The sequence below is a fragment of the Rutilus rutilus genome (assembly GCF_951802725.1).
Source record: "Rutilus rutilus genome assembly, chromosome: 24".
Classification (NCBI taxonomy): Eukaryota; Metazoa; Chordata; class Actinopteri; order Cypriniformes; family Leuciscidae; genus Rutilus; species Rutilus rutilus.
The window spans coordinates 30,539,852-30,558,409 of record NC_140228.1 but is presented as its reverse complement, the minus strand read 5'-3'; the positions used below and the strand labels follow the sequence as shown (position 1 = coordinate 30,558,409).

The window sequence follows — 18,558 nt, the reverse complement described above, 5'->3', positions numbered from 1 at the left end:
CATGCGCGGGCTCCACTACTGTCTGCACTTCCTGTTGATGCTCTTCTTCTTTTTCTTCTTCTTCTCGCGCGCAGTCATGGCGCTGCTCACTGCAGGTACAGATGCTTTATTCATAACTCATGATCATATCTGAGATATCGTGATCAGGCAGTTATGGTGTGTGTGTGTGTGTTTGCAGTTTTCTCCTGTCTTCTCCTCAGTCCGCTGCTGGTGGCTCATGTGCAGGATCTCGATGACATGTAAGATAGTCCGTCTCGTTTGATATTTTCTGTTTTTTCAAATTAATTTTCATGAGGTGAACAATATTTATGAGGAAGATTTATGTCGACAGATGTAAGGCTCACTTGAAACAGTTTATTGCAATTGGAATGAAAGTGTTGAAAAGTTAAGGTGTGTATGATCTGATGCATTAATATCTGTATGATCACGTGACTGATGCATGATTCATGTCTGAGTTTGATAAATATGTCTGAGTTTGATAAATCTATATGTCTTTATGTGTTTTATCTTTTCTGTTTCTGGTTATATCTTGCTTTGAGAAACCGGATTGTGCTTTAATGCTTTAAAGCCATAAAGCTCATGATCACAGTCTGCATTGTTTAAAATGAAACTCATGAAACTGCTTGATAAGTAGTTTTCTCTTCTGGACTGACATGAGTTTGAAAGCCGGCGGTGAAAGACAGTCATGAGATTCAGACACTGGAAGATGTTCATCATGTTCATCATCATGTAAAGGATAAATCAGCTGAAGATGAAGATCTGTCATCCGTTACTCTAATGTTCTCTTAAAGACAAACACAAACAGATTCATATAAACTCAGACGCTTCGAACGATAATAAAGTTATAAATAAATAATTATTAATGGAGCGTTAAATCCAGTTCTTCTGAAGAGACTCGATCGCTGTATATGAAGAACAGGTTTAATTCAGGAATCAGGCTGTTACTCACAGAAACATCAATCAGCGACTCAGTTCCATCCATCCGTGTGTGTGTGTGTGTTCCATCCATCCGTGTGTGTGTGTTCCATCCATCCGTGTGTGTGTGTGTGTGTTCCATCCATCAGTGAGTGTGTGTGTGTGTGTGTGTGTGTGTGTGTTCCTCCAGTGTGTGTTCTGATCAGTGTGTGTGTGTGTTCCTCCAGTGTGTTCTTCAGATCAGTGTGTGTTCCTCCAGTGTGTTCGTGTTCCTCCAGTGTGTTCGTGTTCCTCCAGTGTGTTCGTGTTCCTCCAGTGTGTTCGTTTTCCTCCAGTGTGTGTTCTGATCAGTGTGTGTGTGTGTGTGTTCCTCCAGTGTGTTCGTGTTCCTCCAGTGTGTTCTGATCAGTGTGTGTGTGTGTGTGTTCCTCCAGTGTGTTCGTGTTCCTCCAGTGTGTTCTGATCAGTGTGTGTGTGTGTGTGTTTGTGTGTGTGTGTGTGTGTTCCTCCAGTGTGTGTGTGTTCCTCCAGTGTGTTCGTGTTCCTCCAGTGTGTTCGTGTTCCTCCAGTGTGTTCGTGTTCCTCCAGTGTGTTCGTGTTCCTCCAGTGTGTTCGTGTTCCTCCAGTGTGTTCCTCCTCCAGTGTGTTCCTCCTCCAGTGTGTTCGTGTTCCTCCAGTGTGTTCGTGTTCCTCCAGTGTGTTCGTGTTCCTCCAGTGTGTTCGTGTTCCTCCAGTGTGTTCGTGTTCCTCCAGTGTGTTCGTGTTCCTCCAGTGTGTTCGTGTTCCTCCTCCAGTGTGTTCGTGTTCCTCCAGTGTGATCGTGTTCCTCCAGTGTGATCGTGTTCCTCCAGTGTGATCGTGTTCCTCCAGTGTGTTCGTGTTCCTCCAGTGTGTTCGTGTTCCTCCTCCAGTGTGTTCCCCCTCCAGTGTGTTCGTGTTCCTCCAGTGTGTTCCTCCTCCAGTGTGTTCGTGTTCCTCCTCCAGTGTGTTCCTCCTCCAGTGTGTTCGTGTTCCTCCAGTGTGTTCCTCCTCCAGTGTGTTCATGTTCCTCCAGTGTTCCTCCTCCAGTGTGTTCGTGTTCCTCCTCCAGTGTGTTCCTCCTCCAGTGTGTTCGTGTTCCTCCTCCAGTGTGTTCCTCCTCCAGTGTGTTCGTGTTCCTCCAGTGTGTTCCTCCTCCAGTGTGTTCATGTTCCTCCAGTGTTCCTCCTCCAGTGTGTTCGTGTTCCTCCTCCAGTGTGTTCCTCCTCCAGTGTTCCTCCTCCAGTGTGTTCCTCCTCCAGTGTGTTCGTGTTTCGTGTTCCTCCAGTGTGTTCGTGTTCCTCCAGTGTGTTCGTGTTCCTCCTCCAGTGTGTTTGTGTTCCTCCTCCAGTGTGTTTGTGTTCCTCCTCCAGTGTGTTTGTGTTCCTCCTCCAGTGTGTTTGTGTTCCTCCTCCAGTGTGATCGTGTTCCTCCAGTGTGTTCGTGTTCCTCCAGTGTGTTCGTGTTCCTCCAGTGTGTTCGTGTTCCTCCTCCAGTGTGTTCGTGTTCCTCCTCCAGTGTGTTCCTCCTCCAGTGTGTTCCTCCTCCAGTGTGTTCCTCCTCCAGTGTGTTCCTCCTCCAGTGTGTTCCTCCTCCAGTGTGTTCGTGTTCCTCCAGTGTGTTCGTGTTCCTCCAGTGTGTTCCTCCTCCAGTGTGTTCCTCCTCCAGTGTGTTCGTGTTCCTCCAGTGTGTTCGTGTTCCTCCAGTGTGTTCGTGTTCCTCCAGTGTGTTCGTGTTCCTCCAGTGTGTTCGTGTTCCTCCAGTGTGTTCGTGTTCCTCCTCCAGTGTGTTCGTGTTCCTCCTCCAGTGTGTTCCTCCTCCAGTGTGTTCCTCCTCCAGTGTGTTCCTCCTCCAGTGTGTTCCTCCTCCAGTGTGTTCCTCCTCCAGTGTGTTCCTCCTCCAGTGTGTTCCTCCTCCAGTGTGTTCCTCCTCCAGTGTGTTCCTCCTCCAGTGTGTTCGTGTTCCTCCAGTGTGTTCGTGTTCCTCCAGTGTGTTCGTGTTCCTCCTCCAGTGTGTTCCTCCTCCAGTGTGTTCCTCCTCCAGTGTGTTCCTCCTCCAGTGTGTTCCTCCGGTGTGTTCGTGTTCCTCCAGTGTGTTCCTCCTCCAGTGTGTTCCTCCTCCAGTGTGTTCCTCCTCCAGTGTGTTCGTGTTCCTCCAGTGTGTTCGTGTTCCTCCAGTGTGTTCGTGTTCCTCCAGTGTGTTCGTGTTCCTCCAGTGTGTTCGTGTTCCTCCAGTGTGTTCGTGTTCCTCCAGTGTGTTCGTGTTCCTCCAGTGTGTTCGTGTTCCTCCAGTGTGTTCGTGTTCCTCCAGTGTGTTCGTGTTCCTCCAGTGTGTTCCTCCTCCAGTGTGTTCGTGTTCCTCCAGTGTGTTCCTCCTCCAATGTGTTCGTGTTCCTCCAGTGTGTTCGTGTTCCTCCAGTGTGTTCGTGTTCCTCCAGTGTGTTCGTGTTCCTCCAGTGTGTTCCTCCTCCAGTGTGTTCCTCCTCCAGTGTGTTCCTCCTCCAGTGTGTTCCTCCTCCGGTGTGTTCGTGTTCCTCCAGTGTGTTCCTCCTCCAGTGTGTTCCTCCTCCAGTGTGTTCGTGTTCCTCCAGTGTGTTCGTGTTCCTCCAGTGTGTTCGTGTTCCTCCAGTGTGTTCGTGTTCCTCCAGTGTGTTCGTGTTCCTCCAGTGTGTTCCTCCTCCAGTGTGTTCGTGTTCCTCCAGTGTGTTCCTCCTCCAATGTGTTCGTGTTCCTCCAGTGTGTTCGTGTTCCTCCAGTGTGTTCGTGTTCCTCCAGTGTGTTCGTGTTCCTCCAGTGTGTTCGTGTTCCTCCAGTGTGTTCCTCCTCCAGTGTGTTCCTCCTCCAGTGTGTTCCTCCTCCAGTGTGTTCCTCCTCCGGTGTGTTCGTGTTCCTCCAGTGTGTTCCTCCTCCAGTGTGTTCCTCCTCCAGTGTGTTCGTGTTCCTCCAGTGTGTTCGTGTTCCTCCAGTGTGTTCGTGTTCCTCCAGTGTGTTCGTGTTCCTCCAGTGTGTTCGTGTTCCTCCTCCAGTGTGTTCGTGTTCCTCCTCCAGTGTGTTCCTCCTCCAGTGTGTTCCTCCTCCAGTGTGTTCCTCCTCCAGTGTGTTCCTCCTCCAGTGTGTTCCTCCTCCAGTGTGTTCCTCCTCCAGTGTGTTCCTCCTCCAGTGTGTTCCTCCTCCAGTGTGTTCGTGTTCCTCCAGTGTGTTCCTCCTCCAGTGTGTTCCTCCTCCAGTGTGTTCCTCCTCCAGTGTGTTCCTCCTCCAGTGTGTTCCTCCTCCAGTGTGTTCCTCCTCCAGTGTGTTCGTGTTCCTCCAGTGTGTTCCTCCTCCAGTGTGTTCCTCCTCCAGTGTGTTCCTCCTCCAGTGTGTTCCTCCTCCAGTGTGTTCCTCCTCCAGTGTGTTCCTCCTCCAGTGTGTTCCTCCTCCAGTGTGTTCGTGTTCCTCCTCCAGTGTGTTCCTCCTCCAGTGTGTTCGTGTTCCTCCAGTGTGTTCGTGTTCCTCCAGTGTGTTCGTGTTCCTCCAGTGTGTTCGTGTTCCTCCAGTGTGTTCGTGTTCCTCCTCCAGTGTGTTCCTCCTCCAGTGTGTTCCTCCTCCAGTGTGTTCCTCCTCCAGTGTGTTCCTCCTCCAGTGTGTTCCTCCTCCGGTGTGTTCGTGTTCCTCCAGTGTGTTCCTCCTCCAGTGTGTTCCTCCTCCAGTGTGTTCGTGTTCCTCCAGTGTGTTCGTGTTCCTCCAGTGTGTTCGTGTTCCTCCAGTGTGTTCGTGTTCCTCCAGTGTGTTCGTGTTCCTCCAGTGTGTTCGTGTTCCTCCTCCAGTGTGTTCGTGTTCCTCCTCCAGTGTGTTCCTCCTCCAGTGTGTTCCTCCTCCAGTGTGTTCCTCCTCCAGTGTGTTCCTCCTCCAGTGTGTTCCTCCTCCAGTGTGTTCGTGTTCCTCCAGTGTGTTCCTCCTCCAGTGTGTTCCTCCTCCAGTGTGTTCCTCCTCCAGTGTGTTCCTCCTCCAGTGTGTTCCTCCTCCAGTGTGTTCCTCCTCCAGTGTGTTCGTGTTCCTCCAGTGTGTTCGTGTTCCTCCAGTGTGTTCGTGTTCCTCCAGTGTGTTCCTCCTCCAGTGTGTTCGTGTTCCTCCAGTGTGTTCCTCCTCCAATGTGTTCGTGTTCCTCCAGTGTGTTCGTGTTCCTCCTCCAGTGTGTTCCTCCTCCAGTGTGTTCCTCCTCCAGTGTGTTCCTCCTCCAGTGTGTTCCTCCTCCAGTGTGTTCCTCCTCCAGTGTGTTCCTCCTCCAGTGTGTTCCTCCAGTGTGTTCCTCCTCCAGTGTGTTCCTCCTCCAGTGTGTTCCTCCTCCAGTGTGTTCGTGTTCCTCCTCCAGTGTGTTCCTCCTCCAGTGTGTTCGTGTTCCTCCTCCAGTGTGTTCCTCCTCCAGTGTGTTCCTCCTCCAGTGTGTTCCTCCTCCAGTGTGTTCCTCCTCCAGTGTGTTCGTGTTCCTCCAGTGTGTTCGTGTTCCTCCAGTGTGTTCGTGTTCCTCCAGTGTGTTCCTCCTCCAGTGTGTTCCTCCTCCAGTGTGTTCCTCCTCCAGTGTGTTCCTCCTCCAGTGTGTTCCTCCTCCAGTGTGTTCCTCCTCCAGTGTGTTCGTGTTCCTCCAGTGTGTTCGTGTTCCTCCAGTGTGTTCGTGTTCCTCCAGTGTGTTCCTCCTCCAGTGTGTTCGTGTTCCTCCAGTGTGTTCCTCCTCCAGTGTGTTCCTCCTCCAATGTGTTCGTGTTCCTCCAGTGTGTTCGTGTTCCTCCAGTGTGTTCCTCCTCCAGTGTGTTCCTCCTCCAGTGTGTTCCTCCTCCAGTGTGTTCCTCCTCCAGTGTGTTCCTCCTCCAGTGTGTTCGTGTTCCTCCTCCAGTGTGTTCGTGTTCCTCCTCCAGTGTGTTCCTCCTCCAGTGTGTTCCTCCTCCAGTGTGTTCCTCCTCCAGTGTGTTCGTGTTCCTCCAGTGTGTTCGTGTTCCTCCAGTGTGTTCGTGTTCCTCCAGTGTGTTCGTGTTCCTCCAGTGTGTTCGTGTTCCTCCAGTGTGTTCGTGTTCCTCCAGTGTGTTCGTGTTCCTCCAGTGTGTTCGTGTTCCTCCAGTGTGTTCGTGTTCCTCCAGTGTGTTCATGTTCCTCCAGTGTGTTCCTCCTCCAGTGTGTGTTCTGATCAGTGTGTGTTCTGATCAGTGTGTGTGTGTTCCTCCAGTGTGTTCCTCCAGTGTGTGTGTGTGTGTGTGTGTGTGTTCCTTCAGTGTGTTCTTCTGATCAGTGTTTTAGAGCAGAACACGAAGCGCTACTGTCGGACTGCTGTTAGTGTGTTCAGTAAATGCAGATCTTGTGTTTGTGTGTTTCCCGCAGGTTTAAGGAGAACCGAATGGCTGACGTCTGGCTGGTGGATGTGAGTGACCCTTCCTGTAATGTGTGTGTGTCGGAGCTGTGTGTTGGGCTGTAGTTTTATGCGGCGTGTTTGTGTGTGTCGGAGCTGTGTGTTAGGCTGTAGTTTTATGCTGTGTGTGTGTGTCGGAGCTGTGTGTTGGGCTGTAGTTTTATGCTGTGTGTGTGTGTGTCGGAGCTGTGTGTTGGGCTGTAGTTTTATGTGCTGTGTGTGTGTGTGTGTGTGTGTGTGTGTGTGTGTGTGTGTGTGTGTGTGTGTGTGTGCTGTAGTTCTACGCCCCGTGGTGTGGATACTGTAAGAAGCTGGAGCCGGTCTGGCAGGAGGTCGGAGCAGAACTCTCACACTCCGGGTCGCCGGTGCGAGTCGGGAAGATGGACGCCACTGCATACTCAGGTGATCACACACACACACACACACACACTCACACACACAAACACACACAGACAGACTGAGTCTCCACACACACACACACACACACACAGACAGACTGAGTCTCCTGTGCACACACACACACACACTGAGTCTCCTATACATACACACACACACACACACTGAGTCTCCTGTGCACACACTCCCTGGAGAGATACATTTGTGTCTTCATTAGTGGTTTCCAGACGAGTGTCCACACAAAACTGCGAGTGAATGGTAGCTCCGACTCTCTCTATCACACACACACTCTCAGTCCTGCTGTCACGGAAAGCTCAAGGTCAGGAATACCTGGAGATCAGCTTCGTTTTAGTTAAAAGGGATTGACATTAAACAGGAAGAGGTTTAGAGTTGGGCGATATATCACAACAGTGAGTCCTCGTTCAGTTTCTGAAAACGATTTAACAGTTCATAAGAAAACAAGAACCGAAGAACAAGAAGCTTTAGGACATATGAATACACCAGAAGAAAGATCCTAATGAGCTTCAGGGACAGCGAGTGTGTGACTGCGCATCAGATCTGAAGAGACACTCGTTACTGGGAGTGAGACTGAGGAGAAGCGTCTCAGCATAAAGAGAAGAGAAACATCTCAGCATAAATCTGCAACACAGTCTGAACACGGAAGGAGTCTGAACACTGAAGGGGTCTGAACACTGAAGGAGTGTGAACACTGAAGGGGTCTGAACATTGAAGGAGTGTGAACACTGAAGGGGTCTGAACACTGAAGGAGTGTGAACACTGAAGGAGTCTGAACACTGAAGGGGTCTGAACACTGAAGGGGTCTGAACACTGAAGGAGTCTGAACACTGAAGGGGTCTGAACACTGAAGGGGTCTGAACACTGAAGGGGTCTGAAGGGGTCTGAACACTGAAGGGGTCTGAAGGGGTCTGAACACTGAAGGGGTCTGAACACTGAAGGGGTCTGAACACTGAAGGAGTGTGAACACTGAAGGAGTGTGAACACTGAAGGGGTCTGAACACTGAAGGGGTCTGAACACTGAAGGAGTGTGAACACTGAAGGAGTGTGAACACTGAAGGGGTCTGAACACTGAAGGAGTGTGAACACTGAAGGGGTCTGAACACTGAAGGAGTGTGAACACTGAAGGGGTCTGAACACTGAAGGGGTCTGAACACTGAAGGAGTGTGAACACTGAAGGGGTCTGAACACTGAAGGAGTGTGAACACTGAAGGGGTCTGAACATTGAAGGAGTGTGAACACTGAAGGGGTCTGAACACTGAAGGAGTGTGAACACTGAAGGAGTCTGAACACTGAAGGGGTCTGAACACTGAAGGGGTCTGAACACTGAAGGAGTCTGAACACTGAAGGGGTCTGAACACTGAAGGGGTCTGAACACTGAAGGGGTCTGAACACTGAAGGGGTCTGAACACTGAAGGGGTCTGAACACTGAAGGGGTCTGAAGGGGTCTGAACACTGAAGGGGTCTGAACACTGAAGGAGTGTGAACACTGAAGGAGTGTGAACACTGAAGGGGTCTGAACACTGAAGGGGTCTGAACACTGAAGGAGTGTGAACACTGAAGGAGTGTGAACACTGAAGGGGTCTGAACACTGAAGGGGTCTGAACACTGAAGGAGTGTGAACACTGAAGGAGTGTGAACACTGAAGGGGTCTGAACACTGAAGGGGTCTGAACACTGAAGGAGTGTGAACACTGAAGGAGTGTGAACACTGAAGGGGTCTGAACACTGAAGGAGTGTGAACACTGAAGGGGTCTGAACACTGAAGGAGTGTGAACACTGAAGGGGTCTGAACACTGAAGGGGTCTGAACACTGAAGGAGTGTGAACACTGAAGGGGTCTGAACACTGAAGGAGTGTGAACACTGAAGGGGTCTGAACATTGAAGGAGTGTGAACACTGAAGGGGTCTGAACACTGAAGGAGTGTGAACACTGAAGGAGTCTGAACACTGAAGGGGTCTGAACACTGAAGGGGTCTGAACACTGAAGGAGTCTGAACACTGAAGGGGTCTGAACACTGAAGGGGTCTGAACACTGAAGGGGTCTGAACACTGAAGGGGTCTGAACACTGAAGGGGTCTGAACACTGAAGGGGTCTGAAGGGGTCTGAACACTGAAGGGGTCTGAACACTGAAGGAGTGTGAACACTGAAGGAGTGTGAACACTGAAGGGGTCTGAACACTGAAGGGGTCTGAACACTGAAGGAGTGTGAACACTGAAGGAGTGTGAACACTGAAGGGGTCTGAACACTGAAGGAGTGTGAACACTGAAGGGGTCTGAACACTGAAGGAGTGTGAACACTGAAGGGGTCTGAACACTGAAGGGGTCTGAACACTGAAGGAGTGTGAACACTGAAGGAGTGTGAACACTGAAGGGGTCTGAACACTGAAGGGGTCTGAACACTGAAGGGGTCTGAACACTGAAGGAGTGTGAACACTGAAGGAGTGTGAACACTGAAGGGGTCTGAACACTGAAGGGGTCTGAACACTGAAGGGGTCTGAACACTGAAGGAGTGTGAACACTGAAGGAGTGTGAACACTGAAGGGGTCTGAACACTGAAGGAGTCTGAACACTGAAGGGTCTGAACACTGAAGGGTCTGAACACTGAAGGAGTCTGAACACTGAAGGGGTCTGAACACTGAAGGGGTCTGAACACTGAAGGGTCTGAACACTGAAGGAGTCTGAACACTGAAGGAGTCTGAACACTGAAGGGGTCTGAACACTGAAGGGGTCTGAACACTGAAGGGTCTGAACACTGAAGGAGTCTGAACACTGAAGGGGTCTGAACACTGAAGGGGTCTGAACACTGAAGGGGTCTGAACACTGAAGGAGTCTGAACACTGAAGGAGTGTGAACACTGAAGGAGTGTGAACACTGAAGGGGTCTGAACACTGAAGGGGTCTGAACACTGAAGGAGTATGAACACTGAAGGGGTCTGAACACTGAAGGAGTCTGAACACTGAAGGGGTCTGAACACTGAAGGGGTCTGAACACTGAAGGGGTCTGAACACTGAAGGAGTATGAACACTGAAGGGGTCTGAACACTGAAGGAGTCTGAACACTGAAGGGGTCTGAACACTGAAGGGTCTGAACACTGAAGGGTCTGAACACTGAAGGGGTCTGGACACTGAAGGGGTCTGGACACTGAAGGGGTCTGAACACTGAAGGGGTCTGGACACTGAAGGGGTCTGGACACTGAAGGGGTCTGAACACTGAAGGAGTGTGAACACTGAAGGGGTCTGAACACTGAAGGGTCTGAACACTGAAGGGGTCTGGACACTGAAGGGGTCTGAACACTGAAGGGGTCTGAACACTGAAGGGGTCTGAACACTGAAGGGTCTGAACACTGAAGGGTCTGAACACTGAAGGGGTCTGGACACTGAAGGGGTCTGGACACTGAAGGGGTCTGAACACTGAAGGGGTCTGGACACTGAAGGGGTCTGAACACTGAAGGGGTCTGAACACTGAAGGAGTGTGAACACTGAAGGGGTCTGAACACTGAAGGGTCTGAACACTGAAGGGGTCTGGACACTGAAGGGGTCTGAACACTGAAGGGGTCTGAACACTGAAGGAGTGTGAACACTGAAGGGGTGTGAACACTGAAGGAGTGTGAACACTGAAGGGGTCTGAACACTGAAGGGGTCTGGACACTGAAGGGGTCTGAACACTGAAGGGGTCTGAACACTGAAGGGGTCTGAACACTGAAGGGGTCTGAACACTGAAGGAGTATGAACACTGAAGGGGTCTGAACACTGAAGGAGTCTGAACACTGAAGGGGTCTGAACACTGAAGGGTCTGAACACTGAAGGGTCTGAACACTGAAGGGGTCTGGACACTGAAGGGGTCTGAACACTGAAGGGGTCTGAACACTGAAGGGGTCTGGACACTGAAGGGGTCTGAACACTGAAGGAGTCTGAACACTGAAGGGGTCTGAACACTGAAGGGGTCTGAACACTGAAGGGGTCTGAACACTGAAGGAGTATGAACACTGAAGGGGTCTGAACACTGAAGGAGTCTGAACACTGAAGGGGTCTGAACACTGAAGGGTCTGAACACTGAAGGGTCTGAACACTGAAGGGGTCTGGACACTGAAGGGGTCTGAACACTGAAGGGGTCTGAACACTGAAGGGGTCTGGACACTGAAGGGGTCTGAACACTGAAGGGGTCTGAACACTGAAGGGGTCTGAACACTGAAGGAGTGTGAACACTGAAGGGGTCTGAACACTGAAGGGTCTGAACACTGAAGGGGTCTGGACACTGAAGGGGTCTGAACACTGAAGGGGTCTGAACACTGAAGGAGTGTGAACACTGAAGGGGTGTGAACACTGAAGGAGTGTGAACACTGAAGGGGTCTGAACACTGAAGGGGTCTGGACACTGAAGGGGTCTGAACACTGAAGGGGTCTGAACACTGAAGGGGTCTGAACACTGAAGGGGTCTGAACACTGAAGGAGTATGAACACTGAAGGGGTCTGAACACTGAAGGGGTCTGAACACTGAAGGGTCTGAACACTGAAGGGGTCTGGACACTGAAGGGGTCTGAACACTGAAGGGGTCTGAACACTGAAGGGGTCTGGACACTGAAGGGGTCTGAACACTGAAGGGGTCTGAACACTGAAGGGGTCTGAACACTGAAGGAGTGTGAACACTGAAGGGGTCTGAACACTGAAGGGTCTGAACACTGAAGGGGTCTGGACACTGAAGGGGTCTGAACACTGAAGGGGTCTGAACACTGAAGGAGTGTGAACACTGAAGGAGTATGAACACTGAAGGGGTCTGAACACTGAAGGAGTCTGAACACTGAAGGGGTCTGAACACTGAAGGGTCTGAACACTGAAGGGGTCTGAACACTGAAGGAGTATGAACACTGAAGGGGTCTGAACACTGAAGGAGTCTGAACACTGAAGGGGTCTGAACACTGAAGGGTCTGAACACTGAAGGGTCTGAACACTGAAGGGGTCTGGACACTGAAGGGGTCTGAACACTGAAGGGGTCTGAACACTGAAGGGGTCTGGACACTGAAGGGGTCTGAACACTGAAGGGGTCTGAACACTGAAGGGGTCTGAACACTGAAGGAGTGTGAACACTGAAGGGGTCTGAACACTGAAGGGTCTGAACACTGAAGGGGTCTGGACACTGAAGGGGTCTGAACACTGAAGGGGTCTGAACACTGAAGGAGTGTGAACACTGAAGGAGTGTGAACACTGAAGGGGTCTGAACACTGAAGGAGTGTGAACACTGAAGGGGTGTGAACACTGAAGGAGTGTGAACACTGAAGGGGTCTGAACACTGAAGGGGTCTGAACACTGAAGGAGTGTGAACACTGATGGGGTCTGAACACTGAAGGAGTGTGAACACTGATGGGGTCTGAACACTGAAGGGGTCTGAACACTGAAGGGGTCTGAACACTGAAGGAGTGTGAACACTGAAGGGGTCTGAACACTGAAGGAGTGTGAACACTGAAGGGGTCTGAACACTGAAGGAGTCTGAACACTGAAGGGGTCTGAACACTGAAGGGTCTGAACACTGAAGGAGTGTGAACACTGAAGGGGTGTGAACACTGAAGGAGTGTGAACACTGAAGGGGTCTGAACACTGAAGGGGTCTGGACACTGAAGGGGTCTGAACACTGAAGGGGTCTGAACACTGAAGGGGTCTGAACACTGAAGGAGTGTGAACACTGAAGGGGTCTGAACACTGAAGGGGTCTGAACACTGAAGGGGTCTGAACACTGAAGGAGTGTGAACACTGAAGGGGTCTGAACACTGAAGGAGTGTGAACACTGAAGGGGTCTGAACACTGAAGGAGTCTGAACACTGAAGGGGTCTGAACACTGAAGGGGTCTGAACACTGAAGGGTCTGAACACTGAAGGGGTCTGAACACTGAAGGGGTCTGAACACTGAAGGAGTGTGAACACTGAAGGGGTCTGAACACTGAAGGAGTGTGAACACTGAAGGGGTCTGAACACTGAAGGGGTCTGAACACTGAAGGGGTCTGAACAGTGAAGGAGTCTGAACACTGAAGGGGTCTGAACAGTGAAGGAGTCTGAACACTGTTGAATCCTCTTCACCAACAGTTTACATTCACTCAGGCGTAACTGCATGTTTCTAACTCTCACAGGCATACACATCTAACACATAAGAGGAGAACACACATTATATGAAAATCCCACTGAAATGTTGACAGGTGCTAATAATGCTAATAACAGTTATTGCCGTGTCATGTGACTGGTTGTTGATGTGTTGATGCAGGAATGGCCTCAGAGTTCGGCGTGCGAGGATATCCCACCATTAAACTGTGAGTCTGTCACCAACATTATTAACATATTAAAATCTCTGTGTTCAAAGTTGAAGTGTTTGCCAGCTAATGGATCTTAAAGGGATCATGACATATTTTGACACATAAGAGGCCTTTGTACCATTAAAACATCCTGCAAGTTTCAGAGCTTAAAACATCCTCATTATAAACAAAACATTTATGTATTCAAGCTCCAAAAACAGCTCGTTTTGATATTGCGATATCTGTGATGTCACACAGGTAAATATATTTGCATATGCCCGCCTCCAGAGTGAGACATCGACCAATAGTTATTCATCACACCATAGGCTGTGACTAAAGGCCCCGCCCACTGGTGTTCAGTCAAGTAACGGCTGATTATAAAGACTGACGCTGATACGCTGATACTGTTATACAGTGTGTCTACACTGAAATACTGTGTCTACTACCAAATAAATAGTGTTCCAACCAATCACAGACAGGGGAGGGTGTTCCAACCAATCACAGACAGGGGAGGGTGTTGTGAGGTTTAGCGCTCGTGCACGGCTGCACGCGAAGTCGGAGAACACGAGCGCTGAACCTCACAACACCCTCCCCTGTCTGTGATTGGTTGGAACACCCTCCCCTGTCTGTGATTGGTTGGAACACCCTCCCCTGTCTGTGATTGGTTGGAACACTATTTATTTGGGTTTTGAGTGTTGGTGAAACGAACTGTTTTTGTGTGCGAATCTCAGAGCCTCGGCTGCCGACAGAGACGCGGTTATGAGGCGGGCAGCTAGCGGATCGTTAGGAAAGATTAGATGAATGTGATCATTTATGTTTGGGCCTGAAATCGCTGATACAACCTTTAATATGCTGCCGTTAATCGTTTATATGTAAATGAGTGTTTGACAGATGATGAAGTCATATTAGCATCCATTACATCAGTTGTACTAATATTGTTTGTTGTTAAAGCTTGAAGCTGGTGACTTTCACTGCCATTAGATGGTCAAGCTGGGATCCGTGTTTCTCTGCATGGAGTCGGGAGTGCAGCTCATTCCCGTGGGATTGTGGGATCAGGGGAGGCAGGTGTTGATGAAGCTCCCCGTGAGGCTAATGCTCCGCCTAATGAAGGACAAGATCTCTCCCCAGAGTACATGTTTATCAGTATATTTATTCATTTCATTTGTTATATTATTGCGTTTATTGGCACCCTGGGGTTTCTCTTCTATATCTGTCAATCATCCTCCATCTAGCAGCTAAACATTCAGGATTCATATAAAGCACAGATCTGTCAGTGTGTTGCTGAGTGTGTGAGACGCTGACAGTAGCGGAGAGCAGGACTGGGATGTTGTCAGTGACTAACTCTCGGGAGATTACGGGAATAGTCTTGTGTACTTCTGTAACCATAGAAAACATTCCTTTATGGGTGTCGAGTGCACAACAGTTGCTGGAGCGATATCTTAGGATGCGTTGCATCATTTGCATGACAGTGGAGGGTTAATACATCTAACAAACACACACAGTCTCACACTCACACACAGTCTCACACTCACTCACACACACAGTCTCACACTCACTCACACACACAGTCTCACACTCACACACACACACAGTCTCACACACACAGCGGTGTGACGGGGCTCTCTTGGACTCATGTAGAGGTTTACTTGCACATGTTGTGAGTCGAAGAGAAGAGCACTGCAGCCTAGAAGTGAGGAGGTCCTGGACGAGGAGTTGTTGAATGTTCAGTTGTGGGAAAGGCCTGATCTTCCTGATCTTCCTGATCTTCCTGATGCTGTGCAGTGCTAACATGCGTAACCCGTGTCCCGCTGTGAAGGGCTTGCAGAGCTCAGACCCATCAGACACACATGATCAAGCTCTTCAGCGTTACTGAAGATGAGCATACTTACGCAAACAGATCAGCTCTTTTTTTCCTTAAGCGTTTTTATTTGTTTGTTACATGAATTTTGTTGGTTTCAATATTACATTAAAGGTGTAGAAAGATCTGACAATCTCAGAGAGCTGCAGTAACTGGGGTGTGTAGACTTTTACACACTGTAGGTGAGAATCACATGATCTGAATGCATCGGTGGTTCACAGCTACTCATGGATCGTCCATTACATTTGCTTACATTACTGATCTCTCTCTCTCTCTCTCTCTCTCTCTCTCTCTCTCTCTCTCTCTCTCTCTCTCTCTCTCTCTCTCTCTCTCTCTCTCTCTCTCTGTCTCTCTCTCTCTCTCTCTCTCTCTCTCTCTGTCTCTCTCTCTCTCTCTCTCTCTCTGTCTCTCTCTCTCTCTCTCTCTCTCTGTCTCTCTCTCTCTCTCTCTCTCTCTCTCTCTCTCTCTCTCTCTCTCTCTCTCTCTCTCTCTCTCTCTCTCAGGCTGAAGGGCGAGCTGGCATACAATTACAAAGGACCGAGAACCAAAGACGACATAATCGAGTTCGCCAACAGAGTGGCTGGGTGAGAAATTAATACAGATGCTGTTGAACCTTTAGCATTTTTTAATTTACTTTTTTTTTTTCTCTTAACCTTCTGAAAGTTTAAAAGCTATCGGACATAATTCAAGTTATGGTGATAAACATACATTGCATTATTTCAGCAAGATTGTCCTGTTATTGAGTTCATATTAAACAATGATTTGTGTGAATATTACTATCTCTTTTACGAGTGCTTCATGAGGGCAGAGAGCAGGAATACACACTGCATATATAATACCCCTTTTCCACCAACAAGAACCAGGTGCTGGTTCGGAGCTAGAGCTAGTGCCGGTTCGGAGTTGGTTCTACTGACGAGCCTCCAAAGAACCGGTTTGCTTTTCCACAGGCTAAAAGAGCCAGCGCAGAGCCAGGTCTTACGTCACAGCTACGTCTCATCTTTCTCAGCAACGTTTGCGCGGCGGCGCCAAACACAAACACATCATCAACAATGGCGCACGTTGCTTTGCTATTGATGTTCATGGCTTTGCAGACCTACATCGGCATCCAAACACGGCGGATCCAACGTGTTCGCGCGGCTCGCCATTATTTGTACAGACGGAGATTACAAGCGAGAGTAACGGCATATACATAACATTTATTTTTAACAATAAGATGCCGACTTTAGCCTTAGATTTATATTTTAGATCGCATCCATCGTGTTTAGCTGCTGTTAGCTCGATTAGCTGCTATTTGAAAATGGCGGTCACAAGTTTCTCTTCAGTCTTGTTGGCCACGGTAACCCCGCCCCCAGCCTCTGATGCAAGCGGTTCTTTCTTGGCTCCGTTCTAGACCCTGCAATGATTTGGTGCTACTTAAGAACCAGTTTTACTGGTTCGGAGCTGGTGCTTTGGCGGTGGAAAAACAAAGAACCGATTTGAAACTAGGCTCTGGCTCCGAACCAGCACCAGCTCTGCCTTGGTGGAAAAGGGGTATAAGTCCGTTATCTTAATGTCGCCGCCAGTTCTGGTAGATCGTCCTGTTCCTGCGAGTCCTCCTTTACACAGAGCCTGAATGTGTGTGTGTGTGTGTGTGTGTGTGTGTGTGTGTGTGTGTGTGTGTGTGGGACCGACGGTTAAGGAGAGACGCCCTGAAAGAGGGTTTGAGGGATTAAAAATCAATATCTAACCTGATAAAAATGTCATCTGCAAAAACATAATTGCACAAAGAGCACATCAGCGAAACAGTCGTTTGGCTATCGACTATGAACATCATTATGCAGTGAACGTGTGCGACCCGAGACCCGCAGATCAACAGCCGGCTTGTTTTCTCTCCAATATGGCAGGAAGAAGTAAATAGTATAAATTGAATGTGTAGTGTGTGTGAATGAGGACATGAACTGTGACAGGATGATTGACAGGCCGGGTTATGGTGACAGAATGCTGTAACTAAATGCTAAAGTGGTCTGTGGTTTCAAGGCATTTTTATGACGTCCCAAAACTTGCTTCTGTTACACTCAGAGGGTTGTACTTTTTATTCACATGAAGAGCACATGGTTCTAGGGCGCATTATAAGTCTGTGAACTGAAGCAGGGTGAAGGTGCAGGACCTGAGGGGTAAACCTGAAAGATCCTCAGCTAATGGATGCCATGTCATGTAGTGACTGAGACAAATCAGACACTTGTTATATTTAACAAATAATCTTTAAAACTCACCCATCCACAGAGCAAGGTGCCTGTGACCCCCCAGTGGCCGCACCAGGCGTCTGGTCCATGGTTTTACATGTGAAAGAGTCGACACTCACTCCAGTCCTTGAAACGCACAGAATGCTCATAAAGGACTCGTTCACATTCATAGGAAACATTCTGTGAAGGAACATGCATATCTCCAGGACCTTGTGTGTGATTACTGCTGTCTTGTATAGTGTCGTTTGTATTGTATACCGTTTTATGAATGCTTTATGATAAAACCAACAATTAATGTATCTTCACCTATACCATGTTTGGTATTTAGTATCTAGTTGTTCCTTAAACCCCAATCGTTCTCTCCGCTCGTCTGACTCTTCCACTCTACAGCAGCCCACATTCACATTAAAGTCGATGGGTGGACGCTCCTTTACGGTTACCGCCCCGCGGTTGTGGAATAAACTTCCATTTGCGATTAAAAACTCCCCAACTCTGGACTGCTTTAAGAGGTCTCTTAAGACCCATCTTTTTAAAAATGCTTACTGTCTTTGAAGTGTATCTTATTTATATTTTTTTGTCTGATTTTTCTGTTTTTAATTATTGTTTAATCATCTTATATTATGTTTACTATACTGTGTAGCGCTTTGGGTTGGAGAAAAGCGCATTACAAATAAAATGTATCATCATCATCATCATTTATGAATTAGTATTTGATGATCTAAATGATCGTGTGTATTATATGTTGATACCAATGCAACATTTCAGTATTACGAGAATCTTTAATAGTTTCTGCATCAATACCTAATCCAGTTACATATGCAAATTACCTTAAAGGGGCATTCCACCCATTTGAACATTGTTTTTTATTTAAAGTGGGTCATATATGTAGCCGAAATGTAAAATAAATTTTGAATTTGGTGCCTTTGTGACCGAGGAAAGACAAAAAATAACTTCAGGACGCATTTGTGTGAAAGACAACAACTCCCACAATGCACCACATTGCACAGCTCCGCAAGCCACTCCCACTAATCCAGAAAGCGCATATCTGCCTATAAGAGAAATCACTCTTCCGTCTACAAGGCTAGCTACCACCAGAGCTTGAAATTCATTTCACACAAAATGTCTAGTTAGTTGGCGAACTCATTAGTGCATTACTCCTCATTTGTATTTCTTTCGAAAAGGTGAATGATTGCATGGTACCTGGATGTTCAGTCAGAACATATGCGGTGCGAAACTAGGATAGTTCTCAACACAAACGTCCGTGTCCTCGTCTGATTCAGAGATTTCGTCCAGGAGAAATTGTCATTGTTGAAATTCTTTGCCACAGACGGACTCTATCTCTGTGTTCGTAGCGGTTCGTAGATGCATAGTGAGGTCACCGGCGCCACCAGTCCGCCCTAACCCGAGCCAGTCCGGGCTCCTCGTCCGCGGCAGGCAGGTCTTCTGCCTCGGCTGCTCTTCGCTATAATGCGGCTTGTAAAG

The 18,558-nt window shown here is 48.8% G+C and overlaps 1 protein-coding gene across 1 annotated transcript in view; it reads left to right on the top strand.

The window, feature by feature from the left end:
* The window catches only part of tmx3b (thioredoxin related transmembrane protein 3b), a 29,460-nt gene continuing 10,902 nt past the window's right edge, over positions 1 to 18,558 (top strand). The window contains exons 1-6 of the mRNA XM_084399046.1: positions 1 to 95; positions 179 to 239; positions 6,282 to 6,321; positions 6,588 to 6,711; positions 12,969 to 13,014; positions 15,358 to 15,438. Of these exons, the coding sequence (XP_084255172.1) occupies positions 2 to 95; positions 179 to 239; positions 6,282 to 6,321; positions 6,588 to 6,711; positions 12,969 to 13,014; positions 15,358 to 15,438 (446 nt within the window). The 5' untranslated portion in view covers position 1. The remainder of the gene's footprint in view (positions 96 to 178; positions 240 to 6,281; positions 6,322 to 6,587; positions 6,712 to 12,968; positions 13,015 to 15,357; positions 15,439 to 18,558) is intronic.